The 18,955-nt window shown below is 39.3% G+C and overlaps 1 protein-coding gene across 1 annotated transcript; it reads right to left on the bottom strand.

The window, feature by feature from the left end:
* Positions 1–170: 170 nt before the first annotated feature.
* On the bottom strand, positions 171–18,597 carry slc44a4 (solute carrier family 44 member 4). The gene is made up of 22 exons (XM_075450169.1): positions 18,317–18,597; positions 10,545–10,593; positions 10,306–10,379; positions 8,548–8,626; positions 8,361–8,460; positions 8,129–8,260; positions 7,988–8,048; positions 7,738–7,858; positions 7,062–7,145; positions 6,568–6,680; positions 6,349–6,471; positions 4,858–4,957; positions 4,539–4,631; positions 4,348–4,450; positions 3,139–3,398; positions 2,607–2,701; positions 2,256–2,359; positions 2,060–2,133; positions 1,876–1,946; positions 1,204–1,298; positions 1,007–1,091; positions 171–821 (listed from the first exon to the last, which is right to left on the bottom strand). Exons 1-22 carry the CDS (start codon positions 18,357–18,359, stop codon positions 715–717), a joined length of 2,166 nt encoding a protein of 721 aa, XP_075306284.1. The 5' UTR covers positions 18,360–18,597; the 3' UTR covers positions 171–714.
* Between the last annotated feature and the right edge of the window lie 358 nt (positions 18,598–18,955).

The raw sequence follows: 18,955 nt of genomic DNA, 5'->3' as shown, positions 1-18,955 counted from the left end.
CCGTCATTGTGTACGTTTTCCCGTGAAGAGACGGTGGGCAGAATTAGAACTGAAACCGCTTACTAATCAACCTTAAACATGAGATCACACGACAGTCTAAAAAAAAAAAAAGCAAATGAGTTAATGCATCTTAAATACTAAAACCAGGATTAAATGTGAAATATTATCAGTTTGGACCTTTTATTTACCCAAAATGATCGCATCCATCAAAATAAAAGAAAGAAATCTTAACTATTTATCGTATGTTTACAACTTTTTTCACAATTTAATAAAACCACTAAGCATAAAACATTTGTTTTATAAATTAACTTTTTTTTTACAAATATATATATTAAAAAAAACTTAAGTTGCTCCATGTTGGAAATCACATCTAAAAAAAATAATCTTACTGAAATTCAAAGTTTAACTGGAGAAACTATTTGAAGTCTAAAACATCTCTAGCAGAAATATTTACATGCTATTTAAAATAATGAAAAAGCTTTTAGCCAAATTCCAAATGACCTCCAGAAATGAGGAAATGTTTCACGCAGGCCTGCAATCACATTCTCGGCCTCTCATGTGTACCGTCGTTAATACTTCAAACAAGTATGATAAGATGATAACTAAATGTGCAAAATCAGCATCAGTTTTGGTAAACGAATTTGGAAAGTGATGGTGAAAGAAAGCAAAAACATTGACGTCAGTCTGAGGTTTTCGTGAACCTTCGTTGTCTCTTCAACTCTTTTTTGGTGCCTTGTTGGATTTGTTGAGGATCTTCATGAGGTTTTTGGACATGAAGTACGGCTTCTGCAGAGATCCATCGTGACGCTCCAAGTCCTCCACTGTGAGATTAACAGCCACAGTTCAACAAATTAAGCTGTGAAACAGATCCTAAGTGTGTTGTACGAGTATTCAAGTTGACTTTTTAGCCTCTTAGTTAAGGAAAAAGTGTCGAGTCTTATTAAAACTTCTATACAGGCAGAGAAATCTGAGAAAAGTTAACAGTGAAGTGTGGACGTTTACTCACAGAAGCAGAGGAAGAGTGTGTCCACACACATGTTGTACACGCTGAAGAATCCATGAGCTATGAGGTAGCTACCAAAAACCACCGTCTACAACAACATCGATGTGGGTGAAGAAGAAAATAAATAAAAACAAGATAAAACTTAAAGATGTTCCCTTTTACAAAAATAGGAAATGTGCAAAGAATAATGAGCATCTTACAATAATTGGCATCCAGTAGTAGTTGAGAGTTTCAGAGCGGAAGGTGCTGCCTGGCAGCAAAATTCGTCCAGAGAAGAAGAAGAAGGACAAAACGCCTGGAAACATTTAAAAGAAACTAATCTGTGGAGGTCTGAAAACACTTTCTGGGCTTTTCTGCTTCAAGAATTTTTTTATTAATGTTTGTCTCGTTGTTGCATCTGTAAAACATGAGCTGGCGGTTACAAACGCGCGTCTATTAAACACTGAGGCCATCATCAACGGCACTGAGAGCAGGTTTATATTTCCACAACTTTCTGAGCTCCGGCTGGTGGGTCAGAGTGGAAACTTTCACAAACACTCGAGATTTTAACTTCAGTGACCGACTGCTTGACTGGTGCTCATTGTTTTCTCAAACGATCCTCTGAGCTGCAATAACAAACGTTCTTGATCTTCTGATTCTTATTACCACTCGTTTAAATTCAAAGTTTCCCTGATAAATAATTCAATGATGATGGATTACCAACAGATCTAATGACTTCAGTTCTAATCTTGTTCTTTTGCCATGTTACCAGAAATAAAATAGGCTTTCTTCTCACTTTATAAACATGAATATAAATCAATCATTGATCTCATAACCAAATACTGTTGATCTGCATGTTTAGCCTCAAAGCGCCCTCAGTTAAACCTCCTCACCTACTCCTCCGACCACCAGGAGCTTCCCGAAGAACAGCAGCACGTCGGTTACCTTATCGAGCACCACGACCCTGCGAATCAGAGGAACGTGATGTTCACAGCAGGAACACATGCAGGTGTATTCATGCAGTGGACAGCTCGACACTCAATCAATGTCGGATGTAACGGCAGCTGCAGCACAAACCTTATTATATTTCTCATGAGCAGCTTGAAAGCATTTTTGGCCGAAACGCAGAAATTTTTCCCATAAACGGCAATCTGAAGAAAAAAAGAAAATGACCACATATAATATCCACCAAAATGAACAGAAATCGAGGGAATATTGGTAAATGTTGATAACTACAGCAACAAAAACCTGCACGGCATAATTATTAGCTCACCATGATGTAAGCGTTCCGGTTGAGGAACTTTATAAACTTCTCCAGACACCAGAAGCAGCACTTCATGCAGCACAGTATGAAACGTGCGACTGGATTCTGCGCCGCTGGGAAAGAAGCCAAAAACAAGCAGTTTGGTTTGATTTGTTTCACATGGTTTCAGCCCCACTGAGGCATTTGTTGTCTTGTGAAAACCCCCTATCACTTAAAAGCGGGTAGCTTTGCCACAGTTAGTCCGATGGCCGGTTTTAAATGGTTGATTCGTGTTGGAGAATCATTCCGCTTTTCACCGCAGTGTGACAGGTGGTTTTCTCTGGACAGTCATACTGGTGTAATGAGCTGCGGCAGCCTTACATCTGGTTTTATGGTCAATGTACTCCAGCAGAATCCTCACTATCTGCACCAGGGTCAGGATCAAAGCCCCAAATGCTAAGGAGCCCACATGATACCTAAAATTAAAGAACAAACATTGTGCCTTTCGGCTTAAATGATAATGTAACTTACAGAGGAATAAATAATTAAAGCAGAAAGCTTATGACAGCTGTTTTTCCTTCTAAAATGTCTTTGTAGACCTAATGCGCCCCCTAGGAGACGGGGAGGAAACTACAGTCCAGCTAAATTTATCTTCACTGAAAGAGTTAATTCATTTCTGACTAGCAGGTTAAACATTTAAATGGCTACAAGACCCTAAAAAAGCTAAGTTATGTTTACTATCACAAGCTGCTTTGTGGCAAGTTATCAAATTAGCAAATACAGTTCCCACATCAACCTGATCCCAGAAGTTCAGATATTCTGCAGTAATCCTCGGTGGCACATGCTGTACTCTTGATATTAGAAGAACCAGACAACAAAATTTAACGGACACAACAGCAGCTCATTAACCCACCTGAGTGAGCGTATAAAGCTGGCGGACAAAGGAAACATGGGGATATCGTTCGGTTTGCTGAAGGCCCAGTAGTAGGAGGCGAAGGCCCCTGCCAGCGTACACTGCCCCAGAGCTATGACAAAGTTGACACACCAGAGGAAAGCAATGGCGTTGTAGATCTGCAGGTTGAAGAGGTTTCTCTGGAGGAGACCTTCTTCGTTGTAGTTGATGAAGATGCAGCTGGCTGTGGGGCAGTCTGAATAATCCGATGAGTTGAATTTCTAAGAGAAGACGGCAGAAAGTGTGGCGGAGTGACAGGTGGACATACTGTGCAGCCGGGTTTTCACCAGGTGGCTATGACCAACCTTTTTCTTTATGAAATTAAAACTGCGTCTGAACTCACAGAGTCAGTGATGCTCGGCAGATGAAAGACTTGTGGGGAGGTCTCACCGTGTTCAAAAATAGTTTTACATTGGACAGTAAATGTCAGAAACTTCAAACTTCAATCAAAAAGGAGTGAATCTGGTTGAGGTGCTGCAGCATTAAACTTTGTACGAGGTGCTCCTGGAGCCCTGACCAAGAAGCATGGAAACAATGGGGAAGAAAAACCAGCAGTCTCTTAAGGTAGAGTTTCTAAAGGTAGAATGTTAGGCAGAGCCTTCAGTTATCAGGCTCCTCTCTGTGGAACCAGCTGCCAGGAAGCAGACACCTTCTCTACTTTAGGTTGAAAACTTTCCTTTTGAAAAAGCTTATAATTAGTGGTGGCTCAGTTGACCCTGAAACCCACGACTTTGGTTTCCAGCCCTGCACCACACAATCGCTCTACGGATGTTTGACCTTTTCTTGGGCCTTTGATGGCGTTTTTGTTGCCTTTTCAATATGACAACAAATCCACATGTATGGCTGTACGTGTGCAGGCTTCACACAGATTTGTTTTTACCACAGTTACGTCCTACAACTGTAGGTGGAGCCAAAGATTCTCTAAAGTTACTTTAACGTGTCACGTTGGTGTTCACAGTCACCGCCTGCTACAAATCTACAGATATCATTATTTAACAGTCTGGACACATCAAACATGACCTCATAGCCAGGTGCATGAGATTTGCCGTGGGCTTATCAGATGTGTGGCTTCCTTTAAAGGAAAAATTTCTTCAACTATCTGAAAGTAAGAGGAGTTTCCAGTAAAGGAAACAAATTTTCTCACAACAGGCTCACGTTCTGCCCACTCACCTGAGGGTTACAGGTCGCGGAGCCATTGATACTCTCACAGCCGCTTACACTGGCGTTCAGAGCCACCACTTTGTAGACCGGCTCACCTGAAGTGGCCAAATATCTGAACACAGCTGTTTAGGAAAAGAACCTATACCATGGAGGGTTTTTGACAAACGGCATACAAACATACACATCAAAACAAAGGATACAGAGCTGTGGCGCCCCAGTAGGCGACACACACCAGCAGGAGGACGAAGGTGACCAGAGGGTACAGCAGAGTGGACATCATGTGACTAATTGCTCTGCAGAATGTAAACACACACACAGGTTATTGTTTAGGTCATAGAAATACAACCAATGTAAAGATGAACAGATGACTCATTAAACACATTTTAGAAACCTCCAAAACCTAAAATCCCTTTGAGATCAACAGCATCTAAATTCCAACAGGCATGTTTCATGTAAACTTCATCAAATCAAAGGGAGTCGCTGCTGTAGTTACTGTTTCATTGTGATGACACAACTCACTTGCTGGACTCCTGGATGAGAGCGATGGCTATGAGGATTCTGGTCCGGAGGAAAATGATGGTCAGAAGAATGATTGCCTCCACCACAGATAGGATGATCACTGAAGAGGGAAGTAGTTTTACAAGAAGGGAAGAATTCATGTATGCAGATCATCCTCAGGCTAGAACATCTACATCACTTCATACATGTTGAAACTTTCTGGATACAAAATCTCTAATCTACAGAGTATTCTATAAGTGTTTCACAATGACAACGTTGTAAATAGGACATCCTGCTCTGATACCAGCAACAGGTTTTTATTGCATCTATTTTTAGATGCAGGTGTTTAGACATGTTTGACTCATTGCTGATCAATGTCTACATTTCATACAACTCATTTCCTGTGAAATGGTCTTTACTGTCGTAAAAGCTGCGAAACGTTACCCCCGTCGATGTGGCCAGCTAAAGAAGGAGCATTAGTTTATACTTCTTTATACCCATGTTTCATATTTTTTTGATTAATCATCCAATTAGGTGATTGATTACTGTAATTATCTGTATAGATCAGTCATCCCTTCAGTGACTGCAGTTGGTTCACAAGGCTGCCACTCGTCTACTGACGGGAAAGAAAATAAAGGGACCATATTACACCTGTACAGCACTCCCTGTCTCCAAGGCTCACTCCCTGCATGTTTTCTATGTTTCGCAGCACCAGCACACCTGATTCAAATAAATGGGTCAGCTCTTCAGCCCAGAAGGCTGCTTAAGACCTATTCATTTGAATCAGGTGTGCTGGAACAGGGAAACATGGAAAACATGCAGGGTTGTGGGTCTTAAGGACCAGGGTTGGGAAACGCTGCACCAGAGGATTGATTTTAATCTCTGTTGTTTACTTTTAAATGTCTTCATAGACAAGCTCCAACCTACTTTATTGATCTCTACAAAATCACAACAAGGCGGTTTAAAGATGCAGTCCAATTCAAGCCAATTAACTGTAATACAATCACAATCAAATCAAATGAATTAAATCCCAAGTCATAGAAAGCCAATTCTAGAAAAGGTGCCTAGCTAAGGAGACCCACAGATTGCACTGTTACTTCTCTTAGATTCAATCCCCTGTTCTCATTTCTTAAATGCAACAGCTCACCTCTTTATATTAGATCTGCTCCCACTGTTGAGCAATTCAAATTATTACTAAAAGACCCATCTCTTTTTCTCAGTCTTCCTTTCGAGTTGGGCAATTTTATCTTCCCAGCAGATTTTACAGTGATTCTTAAGCTGTATTATTTATTGTGTTTTATAGTTGTTGTATTCTTATACTGTTAAGCACTTTTGCCTACCTCGGCTGCTTTTTTTGAAAGAGATATTCTATATAAACACAGGTGACTTGATTTGATTGATAAGCCACTTGAGAAACTAAGGATAACACTGTGAAAAATCTGTGGTTTGATACAGACTCTTGGCTATGTCAAATAAGATTTAAAAAAACAAAAACATCTAAATCAGACTCACAGAAGGCCAGCCAGGTCTCTTGGACTTCTAGATAAATCTTAAAGTTTGTGGTGAAACCGACATCAGAGATGCTTGAAGACGCTGCCTTGTAGTTATCGTACTCCCAGTAGCAGTGCCATATCCCTGTAAAGGAAAATAGAAATGGATTTAAAATTAATAGACAAATAATTAAAAACCCTGCAAACACAAGTCCAAAAAAGAATCCAGGGGAGTATTTACCATATGCACCAGCACCCAGGACTCCCACGATGAGCACCCACACCATGACCGGGGCAGTGAACCTCAGCAGCAGCAGGAACAGCATGCTGACAAACATGGCTATTAGCAGACCGCTGAGCCCACAGACAGGAGCAGAGGGGACCAGTTACAAAGAAGATTAAAGAAAAAATATTAGACTATATGAAAATGTTCAAATACAGTAAAATATCTGAGCACAGCAACCTATTACACTGATAAATATATACTCAATCTAATCCAATGCTACAGCTCTGGTATTAATTTAAGGATAAAGCAGAACACAACGGCTCCGAACTGCCGGTCCTGTTATTTCTTACTTCTTTCTTGCTTTGTAAGAGTAGATATTATGGCCCTTACGAGCTGTTGTATTGGGTAAAATTGCACACGAAGTGCCCAATAATCACGTGTTACCAAGATGGAGTTTTATTTTATATGGAGTCATTTCTATGTCAGCTGGTGTTAGTGAAGCAACTCACACAAGGATCCATGGCCAGGCCGAAGCAAAATCCTCAAATATTCGAATCCCTATGTCCTTGGCATTAAAGCTGTTGAAAATGTCCCTGATAAATAAAGACAAAAACAAACACAAGGTGCGTTTGTTATATTAGCAAACAGTCAAATGTTTTAACTTACAAACATGTTCTTAAAACAAAGACAACAGCTTAAATACATTTCTATAATAAAAAAAATAAAAATAAAAAAAATACTGCTACAAGTAAGGCAGGAATGACGTAAACATGGAGCACCGTGACCAGCAGATGAACATCATGCAGCTGATATCTGTTTTTTAAGCACACTTTTCTCTGCGTTACGCCTATAATGAGATGGGGAAAAAAAGGCGAGACATGCTGAGAGAGCAGAAATAACCCCGGACAATCAGCTCAGAGAGACAGACTGTAAGAGAACTACACATCAATGCTTTAATGCTGAAAGTCCCCGGAGAGCGTTTGGCACGGCATCCAAGACTGCTGAGTTAAACACAGCAGGAGAAACACCACCCAGCTTCTACGCTACGGCTCAACAAAAACTCACAAAGTTACTGACCCTGAGCTGGTGATGAAGGGAAGAAAGAGAAAGGGTTGTTATGGGTTATTTTATATGTGTAGGTAAATGTTAAGGGATGCCAAACGAGGTCAGAAATCTGTCCCTTACCCAGTGCCATTCCTGATGAGGTCAGCCGTGTCGTTGACTGAGCTAGGTAAGCCTGGAATATTGGAAAAGGCTGAAGGGATCTCTCCCAGTTTTGAGAAATCAGGCAAACATCTCCCAAGCACTAACAGAGGAGAAAATAATCACAATGAATCCCAGTGAAATACACCATTTCTTCTTGTATATTTTGCATAACAAAGTGTTGTCCACTGAACACACAGGAAAACGAGTTGTTAACGAGTTGTTCACCCACCAGCGGTTGTAGGTGTGTAGAAGAAGGGACACAGCTCTTTGTCCACAATTTGTTTGACACTCTGAAAAAGATGTTCAGTATCATTTTAGAAGATAAGCAGTTCCCATTTTCAGTAAAAAGACCAAAACAACTGTTGCTCACCTTTCCAGTCTTTGCCAGATCTAAAGATGGTACACAGAATTTCGAGTCAAAAACATTTGCTGGGTTTACATCAGGGATATAATCCAGTACTCCTACAGCCCAGAAATTACTGGGACAGCGCTCCACACACACCTATCGGTCATGAAAAAGTTACTTACTTCTGCTACACTGGGAGAGCACAGTACACAGTACGGTGCGGTTTGAAACAATTAAATCCAGAGACTCTCTCTACCTGTGTGGTTGGACACTGAAAGCCATTTAGAGTAGTTGCCATGACGTTAACAGATGTGGCACATTTGAGAATGTCAAAGTAGAACAAGTGGGGACGGTCTCTGAGGGAGAAAAGACGATTGAAAAAAAATGATTCAAACAGTTTTTATGTTATACAAGATGAAAAAGTGAATCAAAAAATGCATTACTTATTTGGGCCGATGCCACAGAACCACCCAGTTGAATTTCTTGGATAAAGAACATGACGAGGATCTCCATAGAGCCAGGCTGATGGAAACAAACAAAACACATTCAAACTGTCAAGAAGAATCAGAGCCAGTGATGTAGAAGAAGAACGTTCTTCTTCATGAGGGTTGTTTTCATTTTCATTCATTTATTATATATAATAACTATGATTAATTTCTCTTTGGGATAAATAAAGTATTTTCTTCCATTTCATTTCATTCATTTAAAGAAAGAATAAAGGGATTATTCTGGTGCTTCCAAACTTCTACACAAGTAAACAAACCAACAAAAATACAACCTGATATTTAAAATAGGTTCCAAGTGATCATTTATGTTAACTCTACATTGATAAGAATTCATATAAATGCTACAAATATAATAGATATAGTATAAATATAAATCATAAGAATTATGATTATGAGAATATTTTCTATCCAAGTCTCGTAAGAAATAATTCACTCATTGCTGTTGTTACATAGAGCAGCCATAAGAGGGCACAACAGGATTCCCTTTAATGTTCTGAAGGTGTTTCTCTTAATGTTTTGTAGTTGGCTTGAATGCAGACTTTAAGCTGCTTTGAAAAACCCATAATTTGGTTTTATTTGTTCCGTGATATTTAACCTTTAGTGGCTGTAGTTAGACATCGGAGCAACTTAGGTTCAGCTCAAAATACACTTTAGTTGGCACTTTTCCTTCTGCTTCAAGCTTCTTATCCTTGTTCTCTGGGTTACCAGGGTGACGCGTCCCGTGACGGAGACCGTCACCAGAAGGGACCACTTGACTACAGCCTCTTGGTGTTTACTTCAGATGTTGGTGGACTAAAGATCTCATTCTCCCATGAAAACAGGTGTCAAAAGGTTCTGACCAAACAACCACATGAGAGAAAGAGTGGTCACTTTTTTCTTTCTAAAATCTTAGCCAAACACACACTAGAGTTGGTGAATTCCTGGAACATTACACTGCCTTATTTATATTCTACTAACTGAACATTTTGCTAATGACAGTAAATCCTGTAAAATGTCAGCCAGCAGATTTTTCTCACTGAACCACAACAAATCCAAGTTAGCCAATCTGTGGTTTAAATTAACTCCAATAAAGGACAGAACTGATTAACCGAGGCCAACGAGTCACTGGCACATACCCTGTGCCTGCATAACCCACATAATCGAGCTGCTCTGTTGACTCTAGATAAGAAAGAGGGACCTGAGCGTTGGAATGAATTTGATTGTGGGACATTAAAGAGCTGTTGACCTCTTTATTAGTTCACAGGGAAATCATAAACGGCAATTTAAGGGGACACCTTAGAGTCGTCTAATCTGGTCAACATACAAAATCCTGAATTGTAAACTTGTCCTTTGTTAACTTTCTTGAATCAATGTCAATATTAGGGTAAAAACAGCAAGTCACCAAAGAGCAATCCACAGAGGAGGCCTTATAAAGCTCACAAGGGAGTTGCTGTTCCTCAGAATACAGAGTCCAACACACACACGTCTGCCAGTAAAGCCACCAAATGTTATCTTACCATCAAGCTCTTAAAACAATTAGAGGTTGCTGTTAAATAAGCAGGTCAACCGTCTCTGTTTGCAATTTTTGTTAGTTAAATTAACCACCTGTTAGTTCCAGCTGCATCAGTGAACAAGCAGACAATAAATAAATATATATATGTATGTATATAAAAAGGTTGACTGACTGAGAAGCTTGTGTTGTTGGGTTTGTCTCACCTAAAATGCCAACTACAATGTAGCCGAGGATGACGACCAGGAACAAAACGCAGCAGATTATATCAGTGCACCCTCTGAGGAACAAAAAGAGACAGAAACATGTGTGAGCAAACGGCTCGAGCTCTGCACTTAGGTTTGCTTTGACGACGGTAAATGTGTCTGCATCAGTCCACAGTAATAAACGCATAACACCAGGACAGAGGATTTTAGATTTAAATGAGCCTGCGAGACAGTTTTACCTTTTCTTTATGGGTCCGTTGAAGTTTGGGTCAAAATCAGCAGGTTCTCCTGGGAGGTGAAAAAAAAAAGACTCTCATTCAATATTTATCAATAATGTCGCGGTTTCTAATCAGATCATAAAGGACACATTGGTAGTTCATCTCTGTGTTTTATAATAGCACTTAAACTGAATTCTACAAAAAGAACAGCACACAACTGTATCTGGGTTAAACCTGCTGACGGCAGCTTTAATGATGTGTCTATGTGTCCCTATATAAACTGGGTGTTACTTCTATTTAACAATAATGTATTTCCTTGTTTCCTCGTCTCAGAGTTAATGAATTACAACGCAAGCTAATTAAGACAAACTTTCAGAGTCTTGAGAGAACTTTATATTCTTTATGGTTTGGTTACCAACAGGTGCGTAACCTTATGATCACTAACGTAGAGGCGGAGGAATTCCAGAGAAGAAATGTGCCATTGTTGTTTCCTGGAACAGAGAGAAAGACTACCAACAAGGACAATAAATCCAAAGGGTGTCATTTTTCTGCTGTACATACAGAAGTACTTCAGGTTGTCACACTGTAGAGTAAAAGGCATTGGACATGAGGCACAGCACCGACCTTTTGCAGCTCAGAGTTATTTGAATGAAATTTAAATTCAAGGTGCAACTTCCAGAGGATGGAGAGTTGCAAACATTTCATCATCTAAATGGGAACAATGACAAATGAGAAAACTTGTTTGAGGAGATTGCAACTGAAAACATTCCTTCCTATCCATGACACCAAGATTTGTGAGACACCAAGATTAGTTTGTGCCGCATTATCCTGTTAGGCAGGAAAAACCTGAGCCAGAATAACCTGAGCTCATCAACAACAATCATTTCTTTTTCCTGCTGGACTAAAATGATCCTCACTGGGAGTCATTTGAACAGGAAGTAATGTCGCCTGTGTCAACACTGCAACCACAGAGCCTCGTTAGGCTTTGTGTAGGATGCAAATATTACACCAGGATGCAATTTAATGTCCAGTCACATGACTTTAGACCGGCAACATCCAGGATTCTGTGTTTAAAATAATACCAAAAACCTAAGCTTACACCTTCAGAATGCTGAGAAATAATAAAATCCTTCCTGCGAGGGAAAGATACATGACCCCGAGTTGTTATATGTTACAACATTGATGAGATCTTTCGTAAAGGGCCTGGAGCATGTTTTTACGTCATCTCGGTCTTATCTGGAGTGGTTTGAAGATCCATTATCACATATAAGCGTCACCCAAAGCTGAAAAATGACACACGTTTTAGGATTTTTGTGCAAAAGGAATCTGAATTATCCAGTAGTCTCAAACTCTGCCTTGCAACACTGTCATCTCATAGTTCTTGGATTTCCTTGTGTGGTTTTCACGCCACAAGAAGCGAGCGATCGCCCCTCTTCTCAGAGCACGGCACCTTTCAAGCTTCTCTAACGACACAGCGATCTCGGATCAGAGGATGTGGTTTATTTCTCCCGGCCAGCAGCACAGTCATGTTCGGGTTTGGGTTTGTTTACTACACTTCACAGACGACAGGTTGATGAATAAGGCTGTGACACTGGCTTTGCGGGGAGACTTGAGATAAAGGTCGAGGTTGTTCCAACAAAGAGCATGAGTCTGAACCTCAAGCAATCTGTTTCAAATGTCTGTGTGTTGCTTCTAAAACTGCTCAGAAACATTAAATTTTGTATTTAAAACTCCCATGCACTTCACATACCGCGCACAAAGGACAGGCATTTGTAACTTGGCTTCGGGTAACGTGCTCAACAAGGTGGTGTGTTCAAAGTTTTTTTATTGTATGAGTTGTTGGAGCTTCCTGACCGGGAAAAGGAGTTGTGTGCGCTCATGAGTCACCATCACCTCCTCTGCAAGCCTATCGTTCTCAGGAGGACCTCGGGACAACTCTCCCTTCATTCTGAAATGATTACAAACTATATGGAGTTATGATGGGTGCCACTTTAAACATGTCAGATGCTGAAGATTCTCCATTTACAGTAACATCTCATGTGGATCGGGATTTTTGTCAGAAGGACCACCGCACATCGGGTCTTTAAGCCATTGAGTGATAATGAGGCAGCAATGTAAACTATTCATTACAAAAGGCACCTGTTCGCTGGCCTCTGAGAGTCAGAGTTCAGCTCTGCTGAGATACTGTTGTGTTTCGAGTAAATAAGGGCATGAATGACTCACTGTGACACTGTGTGTCCTTGTAACACAAATAAAAACCATTTCAGTTTTTATGCCCTTGTAAAAAAGACTGGAGCAAAGCTTTAAACATGTAAACCTTGTACCTCAGACAGACTGATGCAGGACATTTTTACAGCTTTGATTAACAAAGACCAAAATGACGATGAGTGTAAAGATTCATCAGTTGACCTGGGCTGAGGAAGCTGGTATTGAATTTCTAATCTGGCAACTTGAGTAATACATTCAACAAAATGCAATAATTAAACATTTGGGACAGCTGGTCAAGACACTACTAAAGACACCTGACTAAAAGTGAGAGGATAAGAAACATAAAGAAATTTTGGTCAGATTATGGGGCGTGTGGGCAAACCTTACCCATCTCATCGTTTCCATAGAGATGAATGACATCCCACTGAACTGATCACATGTATGATTTACCTCTTAGCCTATATGTGACTCTTGAAGGTTAAATACTTAAATACAGATGACTTCCACTTTAACATTGATATTCATACAACAAAAGACCATTTCCTTTATCAAAAATGCTTAAAACAGTCCAAGCAAATGTTGTCATGTTGGCTAGTTGTGTCTGAACAGTCCAATCAAGTTTAAAAGCATTTCACAGTGTAAACCATAACATTATAACATCTTATAAGGTGATTCATATTTTTGCCTAAATAGCAGTGATCCTCAGACAGCTGGCAATACAAACATTGTATAGAGGTGTGACAAACCTCAAACTAAATTGACATATTAGCCAAATCATCTGAGTTATGGTTTAAATTTTAAGTTTCATTTTTGCCAGAAGAAGCTTCAACAAGTGTCCTGGTAAATAATTTGCTGCAACGACCTCTAACAAGTCACTTATTTTCCAACAGCTGTCTCCTTGTAACAAAAAAAACAATTTTTAACTGCTCTGTACAGGAAGGAAATTAAACACGTTGTCCAAAACCCCTTTACAAAAAGGTACAGGAATAGGGACGTTTCATAAACACTACAAAGGATTTTTACTTCCTCATTTCTAATGCTGATTCCCAACATGATAAATTTACATACAAAGGCTTTTAGGAAGTAATGGCCGATTTATTCAGGTGTCAGTTTGACGCGTTGGTCACCCTGATCCTTAAATGTCGTCATAGAAATGAAATCTGACTTGGTATTTACCTCCAGGGAGGGAACGTTTACTTGAGTCTAACTCTTCCTCCCGGAGTGTCAACACACTTGTGACCACTTTGCTCATCAGCTCTCAGAGAGAGCATACAGGGATTCACAACACAGATCAACTTATCACAGACAGGCCTGAGGACTCTGCATCAACAATGACAGTCAAAGAATTTCTCTTTTTAACATCTTAGGATCTCACCTGTACTTCCAAAACAACTAAATCTATTCAAATCCCTCTCTCCCTGTCCTGTCACTTCCTTTAACATTCTGCACGTTACCGTTCCTCCCTCCTTTGTTTCAACATGCAAAACTGACAGAGAGATTGACGGCGAGCGCATGATATTTGTCATTCACAAAGGAATAAACAGCACATCGAATGAGTTATAATATCCAAGTCTAAACAGCGTTCATTTAATCAAAACATGTCACTTTGCCACGATGGTTTATTTAAGCATGTTTAAAACGTTGTAGTTATACTAAGGGCAGCTAACAATGTCGCCTCTCTACAGGTTTAATCATATAGAGTTGGGACCGCGAATTATTATCAGGACCGATCTGAAACTATAGTACATGTCATAATGCAAGTTTTAGGTTTAGGGCAAAATGTTTTTGTATTATCAATTAATTAAATGTATTTAATAATAGGAATTACAGAGAGTTTGCTCCAGTTCATCGTACTAGGTGATTAACTTCTATCACGGTCAAGGTGTCAAGGTATAGTTATACTGCTACACCCCTCAGGTCCACCACCTAAATGTCCAATTTACAGAAAACTATGCTAGAGGAAAACAAAAGCTTACGAATAAAAGATAAGATTTAAAACCCCTAAATGGCAGCATTCATCAGCACTTCTTCTGGGTTTTGGAGATCCGTCAACTCGGATTATTTCACAACTTTGACAAAGTTGCTGTGACTGGAGATGTGTCTGCACCCATTTCTTTATTTATGACTCCCATGTTAACAATTTTCAGCATCCAATGTGAAATAATTAACCGATCACACCAAAATCCGCCCAGTTAGTCAGCCAGCCTCTGCTTTTTCTCCCAACTGTCACCAGATGCTTCCTCAAAGGGAATTGTTGGGTTTTTAGCTCTAAAATGATTGATTTGGCACAATATACAAAAACTTGATAAACATTTTTGTATCTAACATAATCCTTTTCTTTTTTTTTTTACAGTAGACTCACTGAGCATGTTTACATGACACTAGCAATGACTTAATTATTGTGTCCGACCAAAACTGGACTTTTAAAATCCGTGTGAACATGTTAGTCCGACTAAAATCGGGCAAACAAGAGCTTCTCCGAACAGAATTGACATATCCAGAAAAAGTGGATGGGATTGAGGCCCATTCCCATTTGAATGCTCCACACACTATTTGCATATTTTTGAGAAAAGCAGTAAAGCGTATAAGTGTATATAAACACAGCCGAATCACCAATAAAGCTGCACTCATTGACATATTTTTCTGTTGTATCTGTCAGACGGCTAAACACGTCAGAGATTGTGACGGAAAATAACCCCATTAAGACGACATATATACAACCACCCTGTCAATCCTGAAAGTTATTAATGAAATAACTTGCACAGTGACCTCCCTCATAAAGTCCACAGCTTCGGACAAACTTTAGGCTGTAACTTGACTCTGTTGCCAAGGACGGTGGTCCGAATAAATTACCTAGTGGAGCTGTGATCATAGCTCAATTCATCTGAGCATGTAACCGTGCTGTGTCATCAATTTCGCAGTAGTTTGACAAAAATCACAACGCAGGACATTCAAATATCCAACGTCAGCTGTCGGGGTTCAACTACAGCTCATTAGGTGCAGAACAGAGATTTAACCTCCAACTCTGCTACTATTTTTATCGACAGGAATCTGAATAATTCAACAGGTAAAAGTTGGCAACATTTCGATCTACAGTGGATTTGGGTGGACGTCACAAGAGAATTCAATTATTCATTAAGATTAGTAATTGAGGCCTGATTTTCTACAGATACCACAGGCATCTGAACATTTCTGACAGGATGACGTGACATAACTTGACTTGAAATAAGTCAAGATTCTTACTTTGCAGTAAAATCTGGCTTTAGGATGACTGACCAACCAAACAAGATCACATCAGTCAGCGGAGATTTACAACATCATCAATAGTTTAACTGAGAAAAATAAACCTTAAAACAATTTTGCACAATTTTGTAAAACATTCACCATCTTCTGCTACGTTGAAGACTTGGTTCATGTCTTTATTCAAGCCTCTTGAATGATTAAAAATAATCAAATGAGGGAGTAGATGACATTTTATTCAGTATGATCCCTGAAAAGGCTCAAAATTAAGTACAGTGTACTTTGGAAGGTTAATTGTTGGCATTTCAACTTTTGGAAAACAATAGGATAGTTTATTTTAAGTATTTTCCTTTCTCTCTCTGATCTCGTATTTGACTTATATATGATTAAACTATAACGTAACTTTATAAGTAGCTTGCTTGTATTTGGACACACTGTAAAACACGAGCAGATGAGCATAATTTCGCCTTTGCCGAACATTTCGAAAAGTTCATGCCGTTTGTTTATAGTTCAGATTATTAAAATATTATATAACACGTTTCCATACAATTATCTGGTTGATTTTAAAGTCTGAACATTGGCTGATTGTGAAATTGAGAGTGTGTTAATATGAGAAATTATCAGTGGTGTCAAAAGTACACACATTTGTTACTTAAGTAGAAGTATAGATACTGCAGTTTAAAAACACTTTGGTAAAAGTTGAAGTATCAACTTGACCTTTTTACTTAAGTAAAAGTGAAAAAGTATGTGCTCCAAAACCTACTTAAAGTATAAAAGTATAAAGTAACCTTTAAATATTTTTTTTTTTAAACCCACACACAAAAAGGTAGATGCCACTATATGAATTACAAGCTTAATTTGAAAACTGATTAGTTCTACATGTGGCTCAAGACAACAATCATAAAACCATTACTGTCAAAGACAAAGTCACTCAAGGAGCATGTTCTTTCTCAAACTTTATTGGAATTCAGTCCCATCAAAAAAAAACAAAAAAAAGTCTTACTGCCTGAAAAAATATATAACTATGCCAGTTGTTATTCCGAAAACATCAGAGGCAAGGCTAACGCCTTTGACAATTGTTAGCTGCTAACCGGGCATGTCTTGGCATGTTCCTATGCTAGCCAAGCTGCAGCAAAATATATCAATTATCAGTTCACAGTTCGGTGGTAACAAAGAATAAGCTTATATTTTACCTCTACATGTTTTTTCAAATTGGAGGGAGAGTTCTTAAACGCCAAAATTATGTGGGTCTTGGGTGTGCAGAGTTTACATTGCACATTACATTGAGTCATTTTTGCACCTGACTATTTTGAAAAAGGATAGTGCCAAGGATGAGGAAGGTCTCTTTGGTCTCCGTCTCCATCTCCCGATACGCTCTCGCCTGTGTCCGACCTTTCAGACATTTCGCCATCTTTTTCTGAATCTTTTTCTGAATCGGACATTTTGCGTGGCAGCTTCGCGTTTGCAGTTAGTTGTAGAACACCTGCTCGCTTCTGACGAATGACGATTTAAAGCTATGGTAGGTAATCCTAGAGAGCTAGCAAGAGAGCTAGCAAGATTCGAAAGTGTCCCCTCCTCTAAGCTCCACCCCCCCCTCCCCATTCCGTCAGTGCTTCATCCAAAGCCGGTAGAACCGCATGCGCACACGGAGCAGGGAGCCGACAGAGGGGGGCGTAGGCAGAAAGCAGAGGCATCTGATTGGTTTTTGTAGGCGCTCCGCTGATCTCGGATTGGTCAGCTTTTTCTCAGTCCTGCAGCTGCCACAGAGGTCTGATTATTTTCGTCCCTTTTTCTAAATACATCTTGTATAGATTTCTCTCAGGACAGACGGACCATTTCACCCAGTATTACAAAATGTGTTTCTGAACAGGATTACCAACCATGCCTTTAATTTGACGAATAGCCTAACCAATGAGTGTTTGCGTTATATGATTCATCCATTACACTCGTTCTCACTAGGTGTGGATGGCGCACATGACGTGAAATACATAAACATTAAACTGAAGCTAAGAGTTAAAAAAAAAAAAAAAACTGAAGCCAAGAGTAACGAGGCTGTTTGTATTGAAAATGTAAGGAATAGAAAGTACAGATACTTGTGTGAAAATGTAATGAGTAGAAGTAAGAAGTAGGCAGAAAAAAAAGTAATGGAGTAAAGTACAGATACCTAAAAAGTGTACTTAAGTACAGTAACGAAGTATTTGTACTTCGTTACTTGACACCTCTGGAAATTATGTGATTAAATCGATTCTAAAATCTTTTTGGTTTAAAAAAAAAAATTGACAATTATATTGACTTTAACGACAGAGTTGGTCCACAGTGGAAACTAAGGGGCGATGTCAACTCACCATACTTAGGGTCCGGGTTTTCCTCCTCTCGTTTTTTACCCATGTTCCGGCTTCACTTCCAACTGCTCCTCCGTAACTCCTAAAGAAAACAACCCCTGCAGCTAAAAACTAGTCTAAAACTTGCACAAACAAAGTTAAAATCAACCAGTTGCACTCAGTTTAAAAACGACATTTAACGAATCTGAATATGTACAGTGACTGCGCGAAGAAATCTTTTCCTTCCTGGCAGTTGTAACTAATGGCGACGACACGAGCGCACCTGCTGAGGGATGCGCACCTGCGCGGCAGACCAAAGATTTTTTATTAAGAAGAGATATCACTCCTCATGTCCAATTATATGAAAGGCACCAAATGGATCTTATTAAACCCTCAAAGGAGAAGTTACTCATTCATTTTTACTTATTTGATGTTTATATATGTGTGTGTGTCCATAATATTTAAGTAAGAAAAATGAACTAGTGAATCTAATATTGCTGAGATGTTTTTGTTGTTTGTGAATTAAAACTTTGGACTCTCAACGTAAATTTTTACTTTGATTCAACAGTTGTACCACATCTTTAAAATATACACTTATAAAATTATTTTTAATTAAAGATTACTTCAGAAAAATGTTAGAAATCGAAGAACATGATTGCTGGA

Source organism: Odontesthes bonariensis, chromosome 18 (genome assembly GCF_027942865.1).
Source record: "Odontesthes bonariensis isolate fOdoBon6 chromosome 18, fOdoBon6.hap1, whole genome shotgun sequence".
NCBI lineage: Eukaryota > Metazoa > Chordata > Actinopteri > Atheriniformes > Atherinopsidae > Odontesthes > Odontesthes bonariensis.
This window is presented reverse-complemented; position numbering and strand designations above follow the sequence as displayed.

What these genes read in the sequence shown, in the direction of transcription:
- slc44a4 (XM_075450169.1), bottom strand. Translation starts at nt 18,359, where the DNA reads ATGGGTAAAAAACGAGAGGAGGAAAACCCGGACCCTAAGTATG. An exon ending in CTACACACCTACAACCGCTG is followed by an intron (nt 7,859 to 7,987) that starts GTGGGTGAACAA and finishes CTCCTCTGTTAG; the next exon opens with TGCTTGGGAGATGTTTGCCT. An exon ending in CCTGGTGGTCGGAGGAGTAG is followed by an intron (nt 1,299 to 1,875) that starts GTGAGGAGGTTT and finishes AAATGTTTCCAG; the next exon opens with GCGTTTTGTCCTTCTTCTTC.